This window comes from Nicotiana sylvestris, chromosome 1, assembly GCF_000393655.2.
Source record: "Nicotiana sylvestris chromosome 1, ASM39365v2, whole genome shotgun sequence".
NCBI lineage: Eukaryota > Viridiplantae > Streptophyta > Magnoliopsida > Solanales > Solanaceae > Nicotiana > Nicotiana sylvestris.
Window position 1 is genome coordinate 92,159,510 of NC_091057.1, and position 22,996 is coordinate 92,182,505.

The following is a 22,996-nucleotide window of genomic DNA, read 5'->3' on the forward strand; positions in this document are numbered from 1 at the left end:
CTACTCCAATTACAAATGGGGTTTTGGTTACGTTCTTTCTTGACTTCAGCAGTGAATTGGGTCTCCGCTCAAAACCTCCACAAATACGGTTAGTAATTCCAATCTGTATTTCTTATCGAATATGCACATAGATAACGTTGGTGACGCGGAGCAGAAAATTGAGAATTTGGGTGGGAGAAGAATTAAGAAACTAGGGTTTGTGGGAGAAGAGAGTCTAGTTGTATGCAAATAGAGAGAGATTGTATTGAGGTTTGCAGATACGCGGTAATTATGTGAGAGAAAATACAAAAAGGGAGAGAGAAAAATAATATTTAGCATATATGGTGCCTTAATTGTAGGATGTAACTATATTTAGATTTTTTGCAATAAAGGATAAAATGTATTTATAGGGTGTAATATTTTAAAATGGTATTTATTTAAAATAAATAGGGTACTAAGGTTTTCTATAGGATTGTAAAATTTCCTAATTATTAAGCCAAAAAGAGAAAGAAATAAGAGCAGAAAATATTTTAAAAAATGGCACAACAAGAGGTGCATAGGAAGAAGTGTCAATAACTCACCCAAAACATTCAAGGAAATCTTCTTGTGGATCATAATACGAAACAGGATTTTGCTTAAAATAACTACACTATAGGTCTAGGAACAACAATTCCTTCCTTTAAAATCCAATAAAAAAGTTCACAGGTATCTCATTCATTGTAGTCTAATTAATGTAGTTCAGAAAATGCAAAGTGATAAATAAACAACTGAAGATTTAAATGAGGTTACCTAAAAAAGAAATTTGCATAAGCTTACCAAGCAATTTGTAAACAAGAGAATTCACTGACATAGACATGACAAAAAGGAATAACAGTGACAATATGTTAATCATGATTGAAGCAACTTTCAATGCAGCTCCACTAGGAATCTCCTTTATATATATATATATATATATATATATATATATATATATATATGCTACCCACTAACCTATAAAGATTCTCACTCTAAAAGCTATTAACCTTTTTCAGAAAACAAAGTAAAAAAACTCAAACATATGAATCTCCTACATTATTAATGATTCAGCTCCTAAGACAGGAGCAAACAAACAATTACAATGTTACATATAAAAGGGGATTATTCCTTTTCAATTCAAGAAACTTCACCCCTCCATTCTGTGCCCAACAACATTTTTATGTATAGACTGGAGGCCTAAAAAGAAAGATGAAAAACTTTTCATACAAAGACCAACAATAATACACATTTTGTTGCACTAACTTAGCCCCTAAAAACAAAAGTTTTACAAAGAGTAAAACAATGAACATACAAAGGACTCAATGTCTACATTACCAGTTTTACTACATTAAAAGAGTTAAAAAAAATTAATTAAAAATACTTAGAATCTTGATCATGGACAATTAGGATTTCTGCCAGGTCCACCATAGTAAAAGTAGTTCCCCCAGTCATTATTTTTTCCTAGTTGAACATCATAACAATTGTTATCCTCAGTATAAATCCCAAGATCTTGAGGAGCTCTCAAATTATTTGAACCATCAACTACTTGTATATTCCTGAAATAGCTTGATTTCCCAAAACCTTCATCTGGAAAATGGCCACTCCCCATTTGAGTTGTGGTGTGAAGTCCATCTGATTCTGAATTCACCACTTCCCCACCCCATTCAATCATTGAAGCACTGTCTGTTAAATATGAAAATAAAAAGCCTGGCCAATATCCCAATACATAGTCATTCCCAAATTGCATCCACCAGTTTCCCTCTTTTGGATCCTATAAGTTAAGCCAAATCAAACTTTAAAATATTTTCAAGATAAATAACAAAAGCTAAAGAACAGATTTTTATTAAAGGACGGTCCGGTATAATAAGCTTCCGTTAAGAGGGGGTTCCAGGGAAGGGCCGGAACATAAGAGCCTATTGTACCACGGCTTGAACACATGACCGCAACTTTACAAGTTACAATCTCCCCTTTATAGAACAGATTTTTATGAAATAGAGAAAGAAGAGCATGGGCTCAACAGCAAGTGTCAGAGATTCTGTCTGTCTTCTCATAAGTTAATTAATCAATTATGCATTCACATGCAAATAATGGACACCTCAATAAAATATGCTGTGGAACATACAAGGGTGTATTTTTCAATACAATATGAGGTATAATTGTTGATAAGAATTAAGTAAACTGAAAAGGGTCAAACCATGATATGTGAATCCAATAAATTAAATTACCTTCCAGACAAGAATGCTTATATCATATTGGGAACCATGATAGCTGGAAAGAGGGGAAATGGTGGCCCCCATTGCTATTTCATTATTGATTTGAATAAATCCTGAACATAACAGATTGTAGCAGCCTGTGGCTTGATAAGCATCACTCTGTACAAAAAATAATTTTCCAAAATTTCAATTTTGAAACATGAACTTTATATAGCACACACTCTTTGATTTTAGATTTTTTATGCATGTATGCTAGCTGTATTTAGAAGGAAAAATATTTAACTTACAGTCCAGTAGGTAAAAAGTCTTGTGTTGTTATCTCCATACAAATCTGGGCTAACCTGTTTTTATCCCCAAAAAGACAAGAAAAGTAAAAAAGAAGAAGTCACAAGACAACCAAATACAGACATATAATATGACAATAATATCACTCTCTAATTGTTCAAACAAGCAAATAATTTGGAAAAGATAAGTAGCAGTACCTGCCATCCAGCTTCAATGCTATTAAGATCTGAATCAAAAGAACCTCCAAGAATCCAAAGCTGAGACAAGCTAAACTCATTGGGTTGCTGAATTTTAGGTTCCCAAACATTTATGGTTGCTTTTGCACCATAATATTTGTCTCCTTCAACATAGGCTATTGCATGCTAAAATAACTCCAACAGATAACAAAACCATTAATTCAATGAAACTTCTGATTTTCCTTCTATACAAATCTGAACAATTTGGTGTACCTGATGACCAGTTTGGCTAACAAGGCCAGGTCTACCAGACTCTGGTTTAGGAATAGTAGAATGTTTTTTCTTCCTACCATAGCTTTTCATGGAACTTGCTCTTAAAATATCATCTTTTTTGGTTCTTCTAATTGGAATTGTTCCTTCTGGACATTTTCCATTCAAATGCCACAGTTGAGTAATTGATTTTGAACCTTCATTCTTGGTTTTTGCTGTAGACAATTTTCCATCACGAAATAGCCCTTCTGGGTGATAATTTGGCATCATCTATAACCCAAAAAAATCAACTTTTTTCCCATTAAGATTATCACAAGAATTATGTTTAATTTTTACAAACAGAATAAGGGGTTCTATTTTTGGGAAGAGGCTGACCTGTACAGTGTGATTCTTGAGCAAAGGATGATCAAAAGCTGGTTGGTGAGACATATGAACACAATCAATAATATCACCATCTGGGCTCTGTTATTTTTTTCCAAAAGAAACCATCAATACAAAAAGACACACAAAAAAAAGGAGCAAAAAAAGGGGTATAAAATTTTAACCTTTATGGATTTGATTGCAGGTTTGTTTAAGCGATTCAAGTGCTTTTGAACCTCGAACTTTTGGGCAGCAAGAGACATCCCCTGTTTAGCTTCAGCAGCTGCATCATCACGACATAGTGACACCAAAAACAAGCAAAACATCACTTGCATATTCATCTTCACATTGTAAAAGCACACCTTAGCCATGAACAGAAAAAATTTCCAAGCTTTTTGGTGTTACTTAAGTGAAGTGGGGTTTCTTGAATTCTTCAACCATGAATGAATATTAGGAGATAAACTTAAAATTTGTAAAAAGGAAACAGCTTTTGCTGTGTGGGTCAGAAAAAAAACAAGAAAATGTGCCGACGCTCGTGAAGAGGGGAGGGTAAAATGGGGAATATTCCAAGAAGGAGGAAGAGGAAGTAAAAGAATGGAAATGGATGAAATTGGAATGTGGAGAGGTGGAGAATATGGGGTGGGGGCAATGGTTTAAGAGATGTAGAGTGTTTCTTTGCTATTTTCTGTGACACATAACAGCTGCAATTCTTTGTCCTTTTTGTTGTACTGTTTATGCGTGAGAGTGTGGACCTGTGATGTGATTTTAGTCCTCTTCCCCCGTTATAAAAGTCCGGAACCTAAATATTATTTTTTTGGACTCAAATTACCTTAATAAATGTTTTTAAAAAAAAATACATTTCTATATATAACGTACAAAAGTAAGACGTTATATATTAACGGTAACGTTTGTCGTTAAGGTATAGCGTCTTTTATTCATACGCTATATGGTCTAACGATTTGACTGTCACATATAGCGTCTTGTTATTGTACATTATATATAGCGTTTTCTTTTCATACGCCATATCCTAATTTAAATACTGCCCTTCGTGTTCTTCCCCCGACCACCCTTTCCCCCATTTTTTTAAAACCCCATTATGGTCCCCCCCCACTGCCCATTATTAAAAAAAAATTGTGGGCCCCTCCCGTCACACAAAAGGTTAAGAATGTAAGTCCCACGTCGTAGTAGAACATTGTATTATTGTGGTTTAACTCCTTCGTCTTCAAATTTTCACACAAAACACTCACTACATCGAGGTATTTCGATTTACTTTATGTCCAAACTTGTATAATAATGTATATCACTGGCTATTGAATGTGTTTTCATGTCGTTTTGTGTTTTATTTGCAAAACTAGTATGTTATATTTATCCGGACTTAGATATTAATGTTCTAAAAAAATGTAAAATTGAGATTTAATTTTTTATGTTAATTCCGAATTTAGATATTAGTGTGTCCATGTCGTTTTGTGTTTTATTTGCGAAACTAGTATATTATATGTATTTTTGTTAATGTTATGTGATTAAAATGTAGTTTATATTTAATTTATTTATTAGAGTAGTAAAATATAGAAACTTTTAGCGTAGTAAACTGTATAGTATTTTAGTGTAGAATCCTTGTAGTTTAAGTATTTTTTATAATGGTAGATTGTTATATATACTTTGCACAATTAAATACTCAAAATTATAAAACAAATACACACAGAATTATCAAAAAATTGAATTTGACACATACAAATATTCATGATAATTTGGTGCTATTGAGCTTCAAATATCGAGCATGAAACTCAATTGTTATATATACTTTGCACAATTAAATACTCAAAATTATAAAACAAACACACACAAAATTATCAAAAAATTGAATTTAACACACATAAATATTCATGATAGTTTGGTGCGACTGGGCCTCAAATATCGTGTCTGGAACCCAATTGTTATATATATTTTGTACAATTAAATACTCAAAATTATAAAACAAACACACACAAAATTATCAAAAAATTGAATGTGACACACATAATATTCATGATAGTTTGGTTCTATTGGGCCTCAAATATCGAGTCTGGAACCCAATTGTTATATATACTTTGCACAATTAAATACTCAAAATTATAAAACAAACACACACAAAATTATCAAAAAATTGAATTTGACACACATAAATATTCATGATAGTTTGGTGCTACTGGGCCTCAAATATCGAGTCTAAAACCCAATTGTTATATATACTTTGTACAATTAAATACTCAAAATTATAAAACAAACACACACAAAATTATCAAAAAATTGAATTTGACACACATAAATATTCATGATAAGTTGGTGCTACTAGGCCTCAAATATCAAGCCTGGAACCCAATTGTTATATATAATTTGTACAACTAAATAATAAACATACAATTAATGTTGTTTAATTTATAGTTGACAACATGGACGCGCTTATACATCCCGGCCCTTACTCTCGTGAGCTATTAATGCTTCAGGGCGATCATAGGTCAGCCCATATATGGGAGGGAGAGTTACTTTCCCAGACTCTCCGCGCTAGGAGAGTGGACGACCTGTGGGATTTTTTGAGGCACAGAGTTCTCCACGAGCGTGTAGTCCATTGCCTCCAGGCCACGAGATTCTATTGGATTACTGAGATCGGGCGAATACAAGTTGACTGGGCTTTGATCACGGCGTTAATTGAGCGGCGGTGACCGGAGACACACACTTTTCACCTGTCTATTGGCGAGGCTACCATCACGCTGAAGGACATTGAGGTTTTATATGGCCTACCCGTTGATGGCATGCCCGTTTCACTGCCTATTGCTATGAGATTTATTTCGCGTGATGCTTATTTGGACATGCTGCAACAACTCACGGGTTTCAAGCCACAGAACGAGACTGCATCATCGGGTGCTAGTCGATTGACTTTGACCCCTATTAGACAGCACCTGGAGCTACTCTACCCCGATATCACCGACGATACAGAGGAGGTACATATCACCTAGTATACGAGGTTGTTGTTGCTTCTTCTATTTAGAGGGGTCTTATTCCCGAACACTTCGGGAAACCTAGTCAGTCTGAGATTTTTGCATCATCTTCAGCTGCTAGATGAGTTACCCTATTACAGCTGGGGTGCTGCTATTCTCGGATACATGTATGGGCAGATGTGTCGGGCGAGCATGGGCACTCAGAGAGATGTTTGTGGTTTTATGCCGCTTCTAAAGGTGACAATATATTCAAATAAAGTGTTCATCAGTTCCAACTCTACCTAGTAGACTTTATCTTAAATATTACGTCAACTTTGTATGTTAGGTTTGGGCATGGGAGCGGTTCTTGCAGTTTCAGCCACAGCGACCACAATTACCTCATACTGTAGCATTTCCGTTTCTCCTTCTAGCCAGGAGGTGGGTTCTCCGCCATACACTTTCACGAGAGTATGATGCTCATCATAATCTCCCCCTTTGTAGGGATATGTTGGATCTGCTAGAGGGCACACAGGTAAATATGTACATAAACTTACCTGGTGTAGATTAACTTAGTGTTGCGCATACTCACGTTTCATGTTCTTATTTGATAGTTCATCTGGACGCCATACAATGACAATTTGATAACTTCCCTGCCACCTTATTGCTCGACCGACCGATTGATTTGGAGCACTTCTGCCCCACTTATATGCCTTGATACTGTGGAGAATCATGCCTCGGAGCGGGTATTTCGGCAGTTTGGCCACCCGCAGTATATACCGAGGGGGCCTATATGGGAGCCTACACATTATCAGATGGATGATCGTTGCAGGGTGGACGATGCATTTATGGCATGGTTAGCGGCGCAAATCCATATATGGGACCATCGAATCAGATGATTGCGCCCCCACCTACACGTATCCAGGAGGTTGATCTTCAGAGGTATATGTCCTGGTACCGGCACGTCATATGTAGACATAACGTAATATTTAACCACGCTATATATAGACATAACGTAATATTTAACCACATTATGCCTTGTGTGTTAAATGTTCTTATGGGTACGAATCTAACAAGTACGAAACAGCTTTATATCAGATCGACAAGACAACACACACACATATAACGTAGTATTTAACCGCGATATATATAGATATAACGTAGTATTTACCCGCGCTATGCTTTGCGTGTTATATGTTCTAATGGGTACGAAACAACTTTATGTCAGTTGGGCAGCTTTTTCAGATCGACAAGTTAACACACAGTCATAAATTAATCAGATATGAAAGTTCAATGTTGTTTCAAGTTCTTTTGAATATATAATTTTTTTTATTATCATTAAAAACTGAAATGGAGAAATTCAACTCATAATTAACAAACATATTTTTATTTTATAAATCTTGCAACATAAACAAAACAAATAAATATTACACCACAAACTCATTGATAGTTAGGCACAATAGATTAACACCCACCCCGAGCTTGATTACTGTTGCCACCCAAAGGACATTTTCGACGGTCGTGTCCTGTTTGCGAGTATATACTACATCTGCGTGCATAAACGGTATCACTAACATCCATTTGGTTCCGTATACGCATTCTCTTCTTCACCTGTATTCGACGCAAATAGGACTTGTTACACACCATTTTAAATGGTTCAAGCGGCCAATAATGCTCAGCACCTACTGGCTGCAACTGCCCACTATATGTGTTTAGGTACTTCGCAACACTATATTGTTGATCAATATAGTTGGTTACACCTAAACCAACTTGTTGAAAGCACTTGATGGCATGTGAGCAAGAATGTGGTAGATGGACCATTTCCCACAAGAGCATAACCTTGTAGATTCATTTACAGTATGTACATTATTACCCCGATTTTGATAGACAGCGGTGCGAACTTCAAAAATATTTCTTTCGTTATCATACTGCAAAAATGAATATCAATGCGCTCGCCGTCTGTATTTCTCAAATCTCTACATCGGCACTGGAATTTTCAACACCCCTTTCCATCAATGACGTTACAACTGCAGACCTTTCAACAAACCTTTCCGTCATCTACTTGAACGATATCCGCAACATGGCTGTGACAGGCAATCCTCTTGCCGACTTCAATAACTCGTTGAAAGACTCTGACACATTTGTAGTCAGAGTTCCCATCGTCTACCACCATCCGCATGCAAAGTCCACTTTTCAGGGTCATGTCGCATTAACCAACGATAGGCTGCCTCGTCTTCTTGCTTGATATATTCCATGTACCTCTGGAATTTATGTTGTTGGCGGTCTGTTGCTGCCATCCACATCAAATCATGCAGATCCTTGTTGGAATATGCCTTTTGGAAATTGGCTTTAAGGTGCCTAACATAGTAACGATGGTAGGCATAAGGTTCTTGCCATGCAGGCAAGTTCTCCACAGAACTTAAGATACCACCGTGTCGATAAGATATTAGACAAATACCGAAACACTATTTGACAACGTGCTCTTTCAAGTGGTTCAAAAACAGTGTCCACATCTCTTGGCTTTCATTGGCACAAATAGAAAAAGCTAGAGGAAATATCTGTCCATTAGCATCTACTGCCAAGGCTATCAACAGCTGGATATCGTACTTTCCATAGACATGAGTGCCGTCTATGGATATTACGGGCCGACAATGCGAAAAACCTTCAATTGCTGGTTTAAATGCCCAAAACACGTAATTGAATATATATTCTAGTTTACCTGAAATCCGCTCAAGCCTCCATTCAACAATCGTCCCGGGTTTAAACTACTGCAGTGCAACCATGTACCTAGGCAGATTTGCAAATGACTTCTCTCAGTTACTATAGACTATTTCAAATGCTCGTTTGCGCCCGAGATATGCTTTCTTTTAGTAATGGTATGGCCATGTTCCTGGTGGACTGCTGTAATGCACTCTTTGATTTTATACCTTATGGACGCTTCGTTGTGTGGACTAAGAACAAGAGAAATCAAGTCAATATCCAAGTTGAAGTGATTCCCGTTGAATGTGTCCATTTCGCATGTGTGGGTGGGAATGTATTTACCCACTTTCCACAGACCTGTCTTCTTCTTGCTCGCACGCAACATCCAATGACATGGCCAAAACCACCTGAGACAAACAACCTTGTATACAACCGGACTTGACTCCCATACCGTCATCTCACGACACTCTTTTACGTTGTGAATTTTACAAGCCCTGCTTAGGCGCGCTTTATCAGGAAAAAACATGCCCTTTGCCAGCACCGTTGGTCTAGACTCATCCCACATTGCTATCCGAATTTCATCAAAATCCTTTGTGAGAGCTTCCACATCCGGTATGCTTGGAAAGTTACCAAGGTAAGGAATCTCCCTTGAATGTAACAGCACTTGGGACTCGTACACTCTTCGTCTGGGGGGGTGGGGGGTGGTGGAGCATAATCTCTCGTCAAATCAGGTCCTTCCTTCTCATCCTCCTCATCACCATCCTCACGAAGAAAGGGTGTCACGTCTCCAGATTCATCAGCATTGTTGTCGTAAGCACTGTTCTCTTCCTCACTCTGTGCATCTGCCAGATCCCAAATTAATACGTCGTCTTCGGGCAATTGAGTGAGTATATTTGGTTCAACTTGCTCGTTTTCACTACACAATCAACAAAATAATAAGATGCTGAATTTAATAAATATTTTCCATATAGCCGTATCACTTCACTTACAAGTCATAATGTGATGAAATTCCATGATGGACATTTTCATTTAGGTGATGGCTCCCGGATGGACCATCATGATCCAACACACCAAAACTATGCTTGGGTTCAAAATTTGTAAAATTCATATCCGGCTTGTACCCCCTGTTAAGTATATGAGCGTTAATACAAATTCAATACAACAAAAATGTACATCGTAACACAAAGGAAAATTGAAGCTTACCACTCGTTTTGTGAATTATGTAAAGCAGGTGGGGATAAGTGTAAATCAAGAAAAACTCTTTCATCCGGAACCTGTCCGGCATAAACTCCTCCAGAATAGCCATCCGATGACTGGGGGTTATCCGAAACCTGTCCGGCAACCTCATTGTTTGGAACAACTTCGACCTTGATGTACATATCCAACATATTTATTACAAGATATTCCTGGTATTCATCCGGAGTCCTCAGAAAATCCCTCAAAGTTTCATCATCGTAGATGTTTAACTCCGAGTAAAAAGCATCCCCTTGCGGAGTGACGGAATACAGATATCTTATGATTACTTTAAGTATTACTGAACGTTTCCTTACACCCATTTTTTGGCATAACAATGATATCAATTTATCGTACTCTATTGTAAGTGGTAATTTAACATGACCCTGTGGAGATAAACTATACCTCACAGAGTTATTCTCCATCACAACCTCACCCCCCAATATATAATGAAAGTCTTATTTTATGCTCTTCAGACATTACGAAAAAAATGCTTTAGAATTTAACAACAAGAGAAAATTGAATGAGAGTTAGAATTTTATGTGAACGAATTTTCCTAAAATCCTAACCACTTTATATAGGAAATGGCTAGCCCGGGATATGAAATTTTTTTGCCGTATAGCGTTCTTTAAATATTCTCTATACACATTTAAATTATTGTGTTCGTCAATTCACTTATTGGTGGGTCCATATTCAGGGTATAACGTTTTTTTTTGGCGTTATATGTATAACGTATGAATAAAAGACGCTATACCTTAACGGTAGACGTTACTGTTAATGTATAGCGTCTTATTTTTGCACGCTATATATAGAAATGTATTTTATTTTTAAAACATCTTAATAATTTGAGTCCAAAAAAATAATATTTAGGTTCTGGACTCCACATCCACATGATAAAAGAGGGAAAATAAGAGTAGATTATATTGCTTTTCCTTTTTATTCAAATTTTAAAGAAAAATCAATTAGATACTGGCAAATTAGAAGCATAGACTTTGGCTGATATTTAATACTGTACTACTTTATATTTTTTCATCCCATTTAATATGATATTGACTTTACACTAAGTTTAAGTCTTTAAAACAAAGGAAGTTTTTATATGAAGTGTAATTCTCCTAACTACCAACAATTAAATGAGTATGAGTTGTATTTGCAATTTCATCTTTGTCTTTCTTAGTAATAAATTAAAATTTATATCAAGTGATGCTGTAACAAGTTATGTCTACACGAGTAAATAAAGAAACGTTAAATTTGAATAGTTTAAAATTTTTAATAGAAAAGTATTAATCTATTTGGAGGTGTATTTTATTACACTCTTTCTAGTTTCATATTGATTTTCACATACACCGGTCGCTTCATGTGAATAAGCAGTGAGTTTGATGTTTATAATTGGCAAGTTATTCTAATGCGGACTCTCTCGTAACAGATGACTCAGAGGATGTTTGACTAAGCTTATAAGCTGGTCAAATTAGTTTATAAGTATTTTTTGGCTTATCTATGCGTTTGGTAAAGTTAAAAATATTTATAAGTCAAGTGCTTATAAGTCAAAAATAAGCCATAAGCTGGTCACCCCCAGCTTATGAATTTTTAGCTTATAAGCACTTTAAGTTTGACCAAGATTTTTACTATTTTAACAAAACTCCTACATCGATACTCACTGCATCAAGTATTCAACCTAAATCCCCCTCCCCTACCCCCCCTCCCACCTCTTCAAGTCTGCAATTTTCATTCTCTATTCCTTTACATATTTATATCTATGTGATTGTGTATTAATGTTTATATATTTGAACTATATGTAATAAATGAGGACATATCAAGTTTTTGGTGTATTGCTTTTTAAGTGTTGTAGTGATGAAGACAATGTTTGTTTCTCTTCAGATAATTTATGCTATTTAGGTTTATTTTTTACTGAAATTATTTTGTCAATTTATTAATTATTATAACTTATGATTATATGCTTATCATAAAGATTATCTTATATAAGCACAGTTGTATTTAAAATAAAATGACAAATAAAATATTTTGTATTTGAATCGATCTGGAATCTAAAATTTTAAAAAAATTATGCTCATATAAGTGTAAATAGTTCTAAGGTTATTTAAGTCATTTTAACAGAAAAAGACCTTATCAACATTTTATTATCAAATACTGCAACAACTTATTATCAATTTCAGCACTCGTACTTAAATACGTAACAACTTATTTATTAAATCAATTTCAGTGCCTAAAAGTACTTTTCAGCACCTAATGCTTATCAGTTACTTCAAATCAGCTAATCCAAACGAGCTCTTAGTTTGGTTAATATTTTACTATAGTTAACCAAAGTTGAAAGGTAAATTTGATTAAACTTTTTTAAAGAATTTCAGCACGTGGAATCCACCCATTTCACCGAGAGCTCTCTGTGTATGATAAGGGCACAAGACGATTTGCCGATTACAAGGACATGAATAAACCAAAAAATGCAACGGGAAAAAAATTGAACAATTTTGTATAGCATATGGGACAAAATTTAGACCTTTTCCCAAGTTTAATAAGTCGTGATTTATAGATTATTGATTTATTAAGTCGTCCAAGGCATGTAAGTCCTACGATTTCTTTTAGAAAATGAATGAAACAAATAATTGATATAATAACTAAAAAGAGGGAGGTGCATACATTCATGAGAATTGCGTTGTTATTTTTGGGTTACATTAGCACTAAAGAAATTAAATTTGTGACACACACTCGATGCTTCTTAAAATCTTTAAATTTACAAATTAGAGCGAAGTAAATATTTTAGAACATGTTTGGAAAGCCACATAGGAATTGAATTTGAGTGTAATTGGGTGTAATTACACAATTTAGTATTTTGTTTGGCCACGTAATTACTTGATCAACATGGAATTGGATGTAATTGAAGGGGTGTAATTACACTCTCTAATTCTCAAGGGAGAGATGTGAATTGGTGGTAATTACACTGTGTAATTACAAGATTGCTTTTTAGTTTCTTGCCTTTTTATTTTTATTTTAATTTATTTTCTCTATAACTTTTTATGTCTATTATTTTACTTTTTAAATTTTATTTTTACTTTTTAATTTCTTTTAAAATTTTAAAATGTATTTTTCTTTGTATATTATTTATCTTTTTTTTCTCTACCTTTACTTTTTGTGATTCTGTGTAATTGTTTATATTTTATTTTTTATTTATTTTATTATTCTATTTTTTGAAACTATACCTCCTAATATTAGAAATAATTAGTCATTAACAAACTTGGCATATAATGAGCGATGCAATTAAAATGAAATTTCGTTGTTGAATGTGGTTATAAACTTGTTGTGTTTCCTAATCTTAAGTTGTAGTGGAACTTACTATTATTATGTTGGAATTTGACATATGTTAAACTATTTTTATTTTTTTATTTTGGATTTTCGAATTGTGTTATTTCATGGTTCCAATTTACCCGTTTTAGTAGTATTGGCTCACATTGCATGTTGTTCATTTTTTTAGTTAGAATTAATAGATTAGTTTTGTCAAACATTTGAATAGTGTTATGATATTATATTTATAAATATTAATTTATTTTATCAAACATGAATCCCATGATGTTCTTACAAAACATATGTTTTTAGTTTTTATAAGTGTCTTAACTAAATATTATTAATTTAGAAAATATATATAAATTATTTTTACAATATTAGTTATAAATATATGATTACTATTTAATGTATATTCACGAAAAAATATATATCTTAAATACCAAATATTATATCATTTATACTTATAAAAATTTATAGGTATATATTTATTATATTAACTTTTAAATTTTGATAATTACTTAATTTAGAATTTAATTTAACTGTGTAATTACACTTGTGCAACCAAACAATAAATTTGTAATTACACTGTAATGCACTATGACAAACAAACATGTCGTCGTAATTATACAACTATATAATTACTAGGCTGTGTAATTACTACCCTAGTAATTTCACCAATTCCAATTACCTGGTGGCTTTCCAAACAAACCCTTAGGATTAATAAGAGGGAGAGCGATTATAGCAGAACATTAATTTTAAGCCGTAAATTTACTACTCATATTAAATAAGGATGTCAATGGTTCCATTCAGCCGGTTATTTTATAAAATTTGTATCATACCAATTTTTCGGTTATTCGATTATCTATAACCAAAATTAGACTTTTAAAAATCATACCAATCATGTCGGTTTCTCTTCAGTATCGCTGTGGTTCGGTTAATTTTTGATATTTGTTAATGTCTCTTAAAAGTCACTAGTCGAAGCATAATGCAATAACATACCTTATAAGACTTATCAAAACTCTCTAGATATTTTTACTATTTAAAGAATGATGAACTAAGAAAACATAAAAGATATCCAAAGTTTAAATCCATCAACTATTCTACAACAACGTAAAAGAAACTACGAAAAAATAAAGATAATATAAATCACACTGTTGAAAAGATATTAAGCAAGCTCAGACTCAAGAATAAATTATATAGAAGATTAAATATTTGAATTGTAAATTTAAATCATACGAAAAGAAACATATTTAATACATTATAGTTTGTTACTCATAATTGCTAGACTACCATGTGTCTTGCTAGTGAATATGCCGGAAATAATTCAGTTTCAATATGAGTAGTATAATAGGTTTGAGAAATATGATTTTGAGTTTATTAATTGTTGGCTTGTAACCGTTTTTATAATTTCAAGAGCCCAAGGAAAATTTTTAATGTTTTATTATTTTAATCTTAATATATAAATATATTTTTTCCATGTAAATTTACTCGGTACGGTTCGGTGTTTTTTAGTTTATTTTCATAAAATAAAAAACCTACCATAATTGTCGGTATGGTTATAGATTTATATAAAACCTACGATTTTATTAAAAGAAACCTAAAAATCGATTCGGTTCGGTGCGATTCAGTTAATTTTTAAATATCCATTGATACCACCGTAATTAGTAGTAGTTACTCGTTGGAGGATTATTATTAATAGTACAGGATATCAATAGTGTCTTCTGCTTCAAAAATAATCAGTTAATGGAGGTTGAATCCTTGGCTCCTTGCATCGTTGAAATTACTCTAACTACCATTTCTTTTTTCCCTTTTTCATCAGAAATTGTCCCTAGGAATAGTAAAAAATCAATAATTTCCAAAACAAAGACAGTTTTTGGTCGTCCAAATTTGTTTTCTTCCCTTTTAGTATTGTTTCCAAATTTATTGTACTATTTAATTAACTAGCTGTATTTGTCAACTGCATTAATATAAGACAATATATTTCTACTTTGCTACCTATATGCGATTGTTTTATTGTAATATAAACGGACACAAAAACGTAAAAATTATTTTTAGCCACACCAAAAGATGAAGTTAGAAGAAAATGATTTCTTAACACATTGGAAAATATATAGTATTAAAAGTTAGAGTTTCCACTTGAATATATAATATGGAACAAACTCGTAACTTCTCGTTTCCTTTCCTCTCGTGTTATCACATTTTGTCTTTTTACTTATCCATTAAATAAATCATAGTAATAATTTCTTTGTTTGGCCATTTTGACTGAAGATCAAGATCAAGCTCAAGAAAAATTAACTTCCTTCACATTTTTCTGTATCTGTACTACATACATTCATGGTCTCACTCCTTCCCTTCCCCTCCCTTACAAATTAATTAGTTTCTTAAAATGAAAATAAAATATAAGTTCTATTGTATTTTACAGTGTTAATTTCCTCAACTCGATCGGATATTTTTTCTGGAGTCCATTCATGTATATCAACCAAGTAAACATGATTTATCGAATTTTGGGATTGAGACGCAGTTGGTTACCAAGGTATAGTTGATTAATATTATTGTAGAATTATTAATTGGCAATTTATTTGTTTCTACTTTGAATAGGCACAAAAGAAATTAAGAGTCCAAGCTGAAACTTTTATTGCCCCTTAATTTTCTTCTCTCAAACTTATTTCAAAGCCTAGGGGTAGGGGGAATAGGACTACCTTAGGTTCCATGTTCTATCACGGGTCAATCAAGATGTATAGTTCAGAAACATTGCACTAGAAAGAGGATTTTCATCCACACATGATGCAAATCATTATGATATTTTACTTTGAACTCGATGGATGCATGTAACAAACTATAACATACAAATATAGGTACTTTGTTCTATCTAACATTGTAACTTAGTGAAACTTTATTCATCTTTGTAATTTAATCCAAGAAAGTAAAAAACAAATTTAGAGTTTAGCAAACAAGCAGCACATTGAATGCAATTTGTCTTTGAGACCGAGGAAGTGAACAAAAGTATATATATTTTGATTACTTAAAAATTAAAATATTTAGAAATGAACAATATTGATAATACTTGTGACAAGAGAGGTGCCCCAAAGGCCCCCTATTTCACTTTATAATAATACACATGGGTGGTGACACATTCATACAAATTTTAGTTATTACTCCATCAAATCAGTTACATAAATGAGGTGTTGGGTTTGACCCACATTTAGGCTACCATCCAATTATATATGTGAAGCAAAATTGCCTATACACTCCACTAATGGCCAATTTTCATGGTGGATGCTAGCTAGGGTTTCATGAACTCAGGACCATACCTTTTGAAGATGAGGACATATATAATTGAATTGAAGATATTTGAACTCTTTCCAAAGATAATTAATTAGGATTTGATCTTGTCTTTTTTTAATGGAAACAAATTTTTTGTTGCTATTGTAGAAATAAAAATACAAGAACTTTCAAGAGCTTTTGATCCTTATATATATATATACGACATTTTAAGTTATTGTCTTTAATGATCTAAGGTTTTTATGGTCCTTTATTTTCTAAAGGAGATAAGAGATCTAGGGTAAAGAAAATGGAGGGGGGAAATTCGGAAAGAAAATATACTCCCGTAAAATATAAGGTAACAGTTCTATCAATTAATTTTGATTTTGACCAACACGTTAAATAATAATTACTCCCCAAGATATCATATTTTCATTTTGATGATAATAAAGAGAAGACGGAGAGCTGCAAATACTCAATCAATTTGTTAATCATTTTTACAATATGACTAATGAGAGACCTTGCACTATGAGAAGAGGACAACCTAACTGCCTAGTGACAGATCATCCTTTTAAAGACTGATTAAAAAGTTGGAATTTATTTGTGAAAAAGTTTGGTACTCATCCACCTTTTAGAAACAAAGTGGAAGCTCTTTTTCATTTTCTTTTTTTTTTTGCTACCTTTTATGATTTTGCCATCATAGATATCTTCCTGTTTTTGACACATGCGCTTTGGTTATGAACATTCTTATATTGCTATTTCCTTAGTTTCTTAATGCGCTTATCGATCACGTTAAAGAAAAAGAATGCAAAATATAATATTTAGAATTCCTCCACCAATTCTTTGTTTTTTTCTTGTTACTGACGAACCTCTATTTTCTTCGAGGAAGGAGGCAACATGAAAAAGAAAAACATTAACAATTATATATCTATCTATCTATACTACATTAAAAATGAAAACCCCCAAAACTAAAAAATTGAATTACTTAAATGCCCTTATTAAATAACCTGCCCTATTTTTAAAAAGAATCTGACGCCTAAAGTAACTACTACTCTTTCATTAACAGTCACAACCATTCATGTACAAACTTATCTTAATTTTAAATCATATTAAAGAAGCAGATGCAAATTTTCTTTAGAATTAAGAACAAATTTCTGCACACGGTTGAAAAATCTTTCTGACCAAAATTTTCGAACGATCCCAAAGTCGTGATATTGTTTGATAACCTTATGCAAGAAAAGTGTAAGTATATATGTGGTTCAATTGGGTTTAACTTTTCATATATGTTGCAGATTACTAAGCTCCCGTTTGATCATAAATTTTGGCTCTATTTTTTCAAAAAGTATTTGAAAATCTTGTTTGTTTATGAAATATGATTATATTTTGAAAAAAAAAATTCAAAACTTTTCAAGTTCCCAAAAACTTGTTTATGACAGTTTTTGTTGAAATTTTTTTCCCACTCACATAACTTCAACTTTTCTTCGTATAAAATGCATGTCAAAACACAACTTCAACTTTCAAAAATTATTTTTCAACATAACTTCAAAAACTCTTTTTTCAAGTTTCAATCAAATATATGTCCAAACACTAGCCAAGTGTTTCCATGCAAAGAAAATTAAACCCGTTAAGGCGAGTCTGGTCCTATAATCTCATGCAACGATTTGGTCTCCTATTTAAGTTTGATCAATCTGTCGATTCACGAGAGAGACAAAAAGACGTGATCTTATTGCACATAAACTGTTGTTTCCATTTGGAAGTATTAACTGATCCTTCTATTCTATTTTACCATTAATACCGTCATTTTTTGGGGTTTATTTTGCAGGTGTATGTCTCCTCTAAATGGCGAGCAAAGAAATGCACCGAGAAACCTTACGAAAAATTGAGAAGTGTTTTGGAATTAAGATTATTCAAATACACAAAGTTTGATATTCATTAAATATTAAGAGTAATCAATTAATCATGAGGTTCACGAGATATATGGATTCTGATGTCTTCTTCTACACAATTGTAGAATCAAAGAACATACTTGGCTATCCACTTCTCACTACTTAGAGACATTGGAAAAGATTCATTCATAGGAAAATGATGATTCCCCTCTGTCACATTTTATGAAAAATCGCGCGCAATGGGGATTATTTGTAAAGTAGACGCCTGTTTTCATGTTTCTCTCAAATAAAATACTTTTTAATGTTATATTAATTAGTTTTCTCTGATTGTTGAACGAATCCACGGAAGATTGTGACACTATTGTTCCTTTTCCAAGAAGGGGTTGTAACTTTGAGAGGTAGACAAAATCTCAAAGCCATAAGTGAAGAAGAAAGTCATAAAACTGAGTTTTATTTTCTTAACTTTACCTATTATCTATTTATTTAGTTAGTATTGTCCTATGTGATTTTTTGATGAAATCCACATCTATGAGTGGTATGCTAGACATTTCGTAAGAGCGATGATCTAAACAATATCATGATATACATGCCCTAATCATGTTTAAAGGTTATTGTTGTAACTTCTTTGTAAAATGCGAATTAGTTGGGCGTACATTTATGTGTATTATTTGGAAGAATGTTAAACAAGTATAGCGTTTATCAGAAAGTAGGTGAGATACACTTTCATTAGATTAAAATAAGAAAAAATATTATATGTATTTACTTAAATTTTTTATTTTTGAAAGTTCAGATAATATTATATTCAATAATCTTGACCTCGACAAAAAATTGCCACAAAACAATTCTCATTGAGCATTCACAAAATTTATACTTAATTCTTTCGTGTATAAGTATTCATGCAAAACTTTGTTTAAAACTAAGTACTACTCTCTCAGTCCCAAAATTAGTTGGTATGTTTAACTTTTTGAGAAACATTTTAAAGTATATCTTTTCATCGTATTGGCATGATCAGATAAATTGCGAACTTGCAGTACTTTTCGTATAAGTTTTGCTTATCTAAATTTTAAATTAGTTGAGTTTTGAAGATTAATCATATTGATTCTCAAAAAGGAAAACATGAAACAGGAGAAGGACGGATGGAGTACATGACTCGGCATACATGTGCAACGCACGTGCAGAAAAACTAATATATATATATATATATATATATATATATATATATATATATATATATATATGCGTGAAAGCTGGTGTAGAGCGCCGCCTGCAATAAATCTAGCAGTTCATGTTTTAAGATGGTAATAGTTTCACTTCAGATAAGGACAAGCAGATCCAATTGTTAGTTATCTGTATTTGTAAAATAATTCTGGAGAAAATAAATAACATAAATAGAAATGTAAACGAAATAACAAAAATCAATTCGAGCCCACTGAATTCACAGTGTTTCCTTAAGGAATTTAATCCCCTCCTAGTACCCAAGGTTATGGATTGTTTCCTCCCAGGATAGAACGAATTACACACTGGTGTAGTGGTACTTCAAACCCCAGAGTTTCAGCGAACACAAAGTTCGGTAGCAAATCACACTTACTGTTGCTTTGTTTGATGTTAAAACTATGCAGAAGAAGGAGGAGAAACTCAAAAAATCGTATGAAAATTCTGAGCAGAATAGACTTGTATTTATAGCCAAAGTTGGGCTGAAATCTAAAGAGGTACAACTCTTTAGAATGGTTGTTTATGCAAAACGGCCACAGTATAAATGCCATAACATAAATGGCTATTTATTCAACAATAAAGAGGGAAAATAAAGAGGAAAAATTGAATAGGGTAGTTTAATTTTCAGTTACACAACTGAAAAACGGATTGGAAGATTTAATATTAATATTTATTTTAATATTAATATTTTGTTATTAAAACAAATATTTAATAACATTTATGTTAATATTTTACTATTAACAAATAAATTTGGTCCAAAAAATTAATCAATCAATCATTTGACCAAATCCGAATCCGAAACCAAAGCCGAGACGAGCGACGACGACGGCGACGGCGCGAGGCTTGCCTTCTTCTCAACTCTTTAAGAGCTAGAAGAAGAGCAATTGCTTATATACCCATAAAAAATCTCTTCCTCTTCCAATATGGGACAATGTTCCTTCATCTAGGGAGGAAACTTAAAATTTCACTTAAAATTTTCATTTCCCACTATTTTCCATTCACCCTCTTTTAAGCCTCACGGAAATATGCATGAAAAACTGTGTGATTTGCAAGCAAGGATTAATTGCATCTGGATAAGTAGGTTTCCCTTTAAACTTGTTGTAGTGAACTTATGTCGGATATACTCAATCAATCGGTAGATTTGATATCTTTAAACCGTCGAACTTCGGTGTATACCTAGACATCCATAAGTCACACAACCAACCCTTAACCGTCTTTCGTTCTCATTGTTGTGTTCGTTTCAGCCATGAACACCGCCTGGTTTTATAAGTGCATAGAGAACTGGCCCAGCAAAATTCTCCTTGAAGCAGCTAACACTTCACACTTACATAAGTGATTCCTAAACGTGTCATCTCGTAGATACAATATTTGATATACCCCGTATCAAATTTAGAAATCATTAAAAAGCCTTAATGTTTGATCCTTGGTACTGAACATTGTCTCATCACGAGAATGGACTAAAAGTTTAGTTGACAATGTTGAACCGTCATTAATGACTTTGTTTGATCTCCTTGAACCTAGATCTCGGGATCTCCAGTCTTCTAGGTAGAGTTACCGCCAGTATGACTTGTTCTTGGCCACAGTCCCATTCCCTTGATGATTTCTCAACTACCTCTCTAGTTAGGCCTTTTGTAAGTGGATCCGACACATTATCACTTGACTTTACATAGTCAATCGTGATAATTCCTCTAGAGAGTAATTGTCTAACGGTTTTATGTCTTCGTCGTATATGACGAAATTTACCGTTATTGATCACGCCCAACTCTAGTCCTAAAAAGGATAAGCGGTCGCTGCAAATATAATCCGATCTAAAAGTTCGTAGTCGAATCCCACAGAGAACTAAAACTTAACTATATCTGTTTAATATCACTAAAAAGACAAGTTTGAACAATTTTCTAAATTATAAAGATTGAGATTTATATTTCTAACTAATTAACTAGCAAATACTAGAAAACGGTAAAATTATCAACTAACGAGACAAAGGGTTGGAGACTAAATTAAGGAGGTCTAGAGTTATGATTTTCCCAATTGTCGGAATCCTTCTAGCTATGTTCCCTACAATTTTGCCAATGTATTCTCTACTGATCGTGAGCACTTTAGGTGCCGTAATTTTCTCTCGAGCAACTACAACAATTTACTAGACATATTCTCTCGAACTATGCTAGTTGGCTTTATCTAACCGCTCATTATGACCACGTCAAATCTGTGTTATTTCTAAACCTACCTTTAAACCCACTGTATTGATTTCTCACATACGTTAGGAGTGACGTTGTTCAACAACTACCTAAATATGTATCCTTTCTCAAGCAACACATAATAAATAGACACAGTCAATCGATGGTCATTCAATCAACAATAATAAATATGTAGTTGAACAAGTAGAGAAATACAACGGCTCAATTATATAAAAACATAACAAGAATTTATCATACAAAAGGTTCTATCAAAACCCTAGATAACAAATTAGCTATTCATAATAGTATGTAAAACTACAATACTAAAAGTCATAACCACAATGAATAAATAGGAAGAGAAAGGAAAAACTCGTAGAAGAATTCTCCGCCTTGCTCCTATTGTGTCTCTGCCTCCTTAGGTCGAATCTGTGTCAAAAATTGGCCTCCTTCCCTCAAAATACTGTTTTTCCATGCATATATACCAAGTATGGTCGGGCCCAAACTATTATACCTTCTCTTACGTGAAAAAGGACAAGTTTCTAGGCCTGGACGCCCACGGCCCGAGCGCGGTATTTGACAAGTCTACTGCCTCAGCCCGCCTCAGGTCCGCGGTCGCGGTCACGATCGCATTTTTCACACTGTTCTGTTTGGAATTTGAAAAAACGTAAAACATAAAAGTTGTATCTCTTTGAGTTAAATTTCCAATCATATATTGTGGAACTCAAATGGATCTCAGAGAAAAAATTTATGTGCATTTTACTAGAGAGTGCGCAATATGCCTACTTAATTCTTCGTTTTGTTGCTCTATCATCTGTTGATCCTCGAATACGATACCGGATTAATTCCTTGGGCTTTTACTCAGACTTCAAAGCTTCAAATCACTTAAATTCATTCCACAACATTTACATAGCTCGGAATACTCCTACAAGGCATAAAATACACAATTAGTGCAAGACACTAGCGATTAAAGCTCAAACTCAATTAAAG

General features: G+C 33.3%; 1 protein-coding gene across 1 annotated transcript; it reads right to left on the reverse strand.

Annotated features, from left to right (window-relative positions):
* Positions 1–1,019: 1,019 nt before the first annotated feature.
* On the reverse strand, positions 1,020–3,929 carry LOC104233617 (protein neprosin-like). Its single transcript, XM_009787042.2, has 7 exons — positions 3,484–3,929; positions 3,314–3,400; positions 2,942–3,208; positions 2,690–2,854; positions 2,495–2,548; positions 2,220–2,366; positions 1,020–1,765 (listed from the first exon to the last, which is right to left on the reverse strand). Exons 1-7 carry the CDS (start codon positions 3,667–3,669, stop codon positions 1,388–1,390), a joined length of 1,284 nt encoding a protein of 427 aa, XP_009785344.1. The 5' UTR covers positions 3,670–3,929; the 3' UTR covers positions 1,020–1,387.
* Between the last annotated feature and the right edge of the window lie 19,067 nt (positions 3,930–22,996).

Excerpts from the sequence above, each read along its gene's own strand:
- LOC104233617 (XM_009787042.2), bottom strand. The coding sequence starts at position 3,669 with ATGGCTAAGGTGTGCTTTTACAATGTGAAGATGAATATGCAAGTGATG. Across the intron at positions 3,401-3,483 it reads CTGCAATCAAATCCATAAAG|AGCCCAGATGGTGATATTAT; the intron begins GTTAAAATTTTA and ends AAAAAATAACAG. Across the intron at positions 1,766-2,219 it reads TAAGCATTCTTGTCTGGAAG|GATCCAAAAGAGGGAAACTG; the intron begins GTAATTTAATTT and ends CTTAACTTATAG.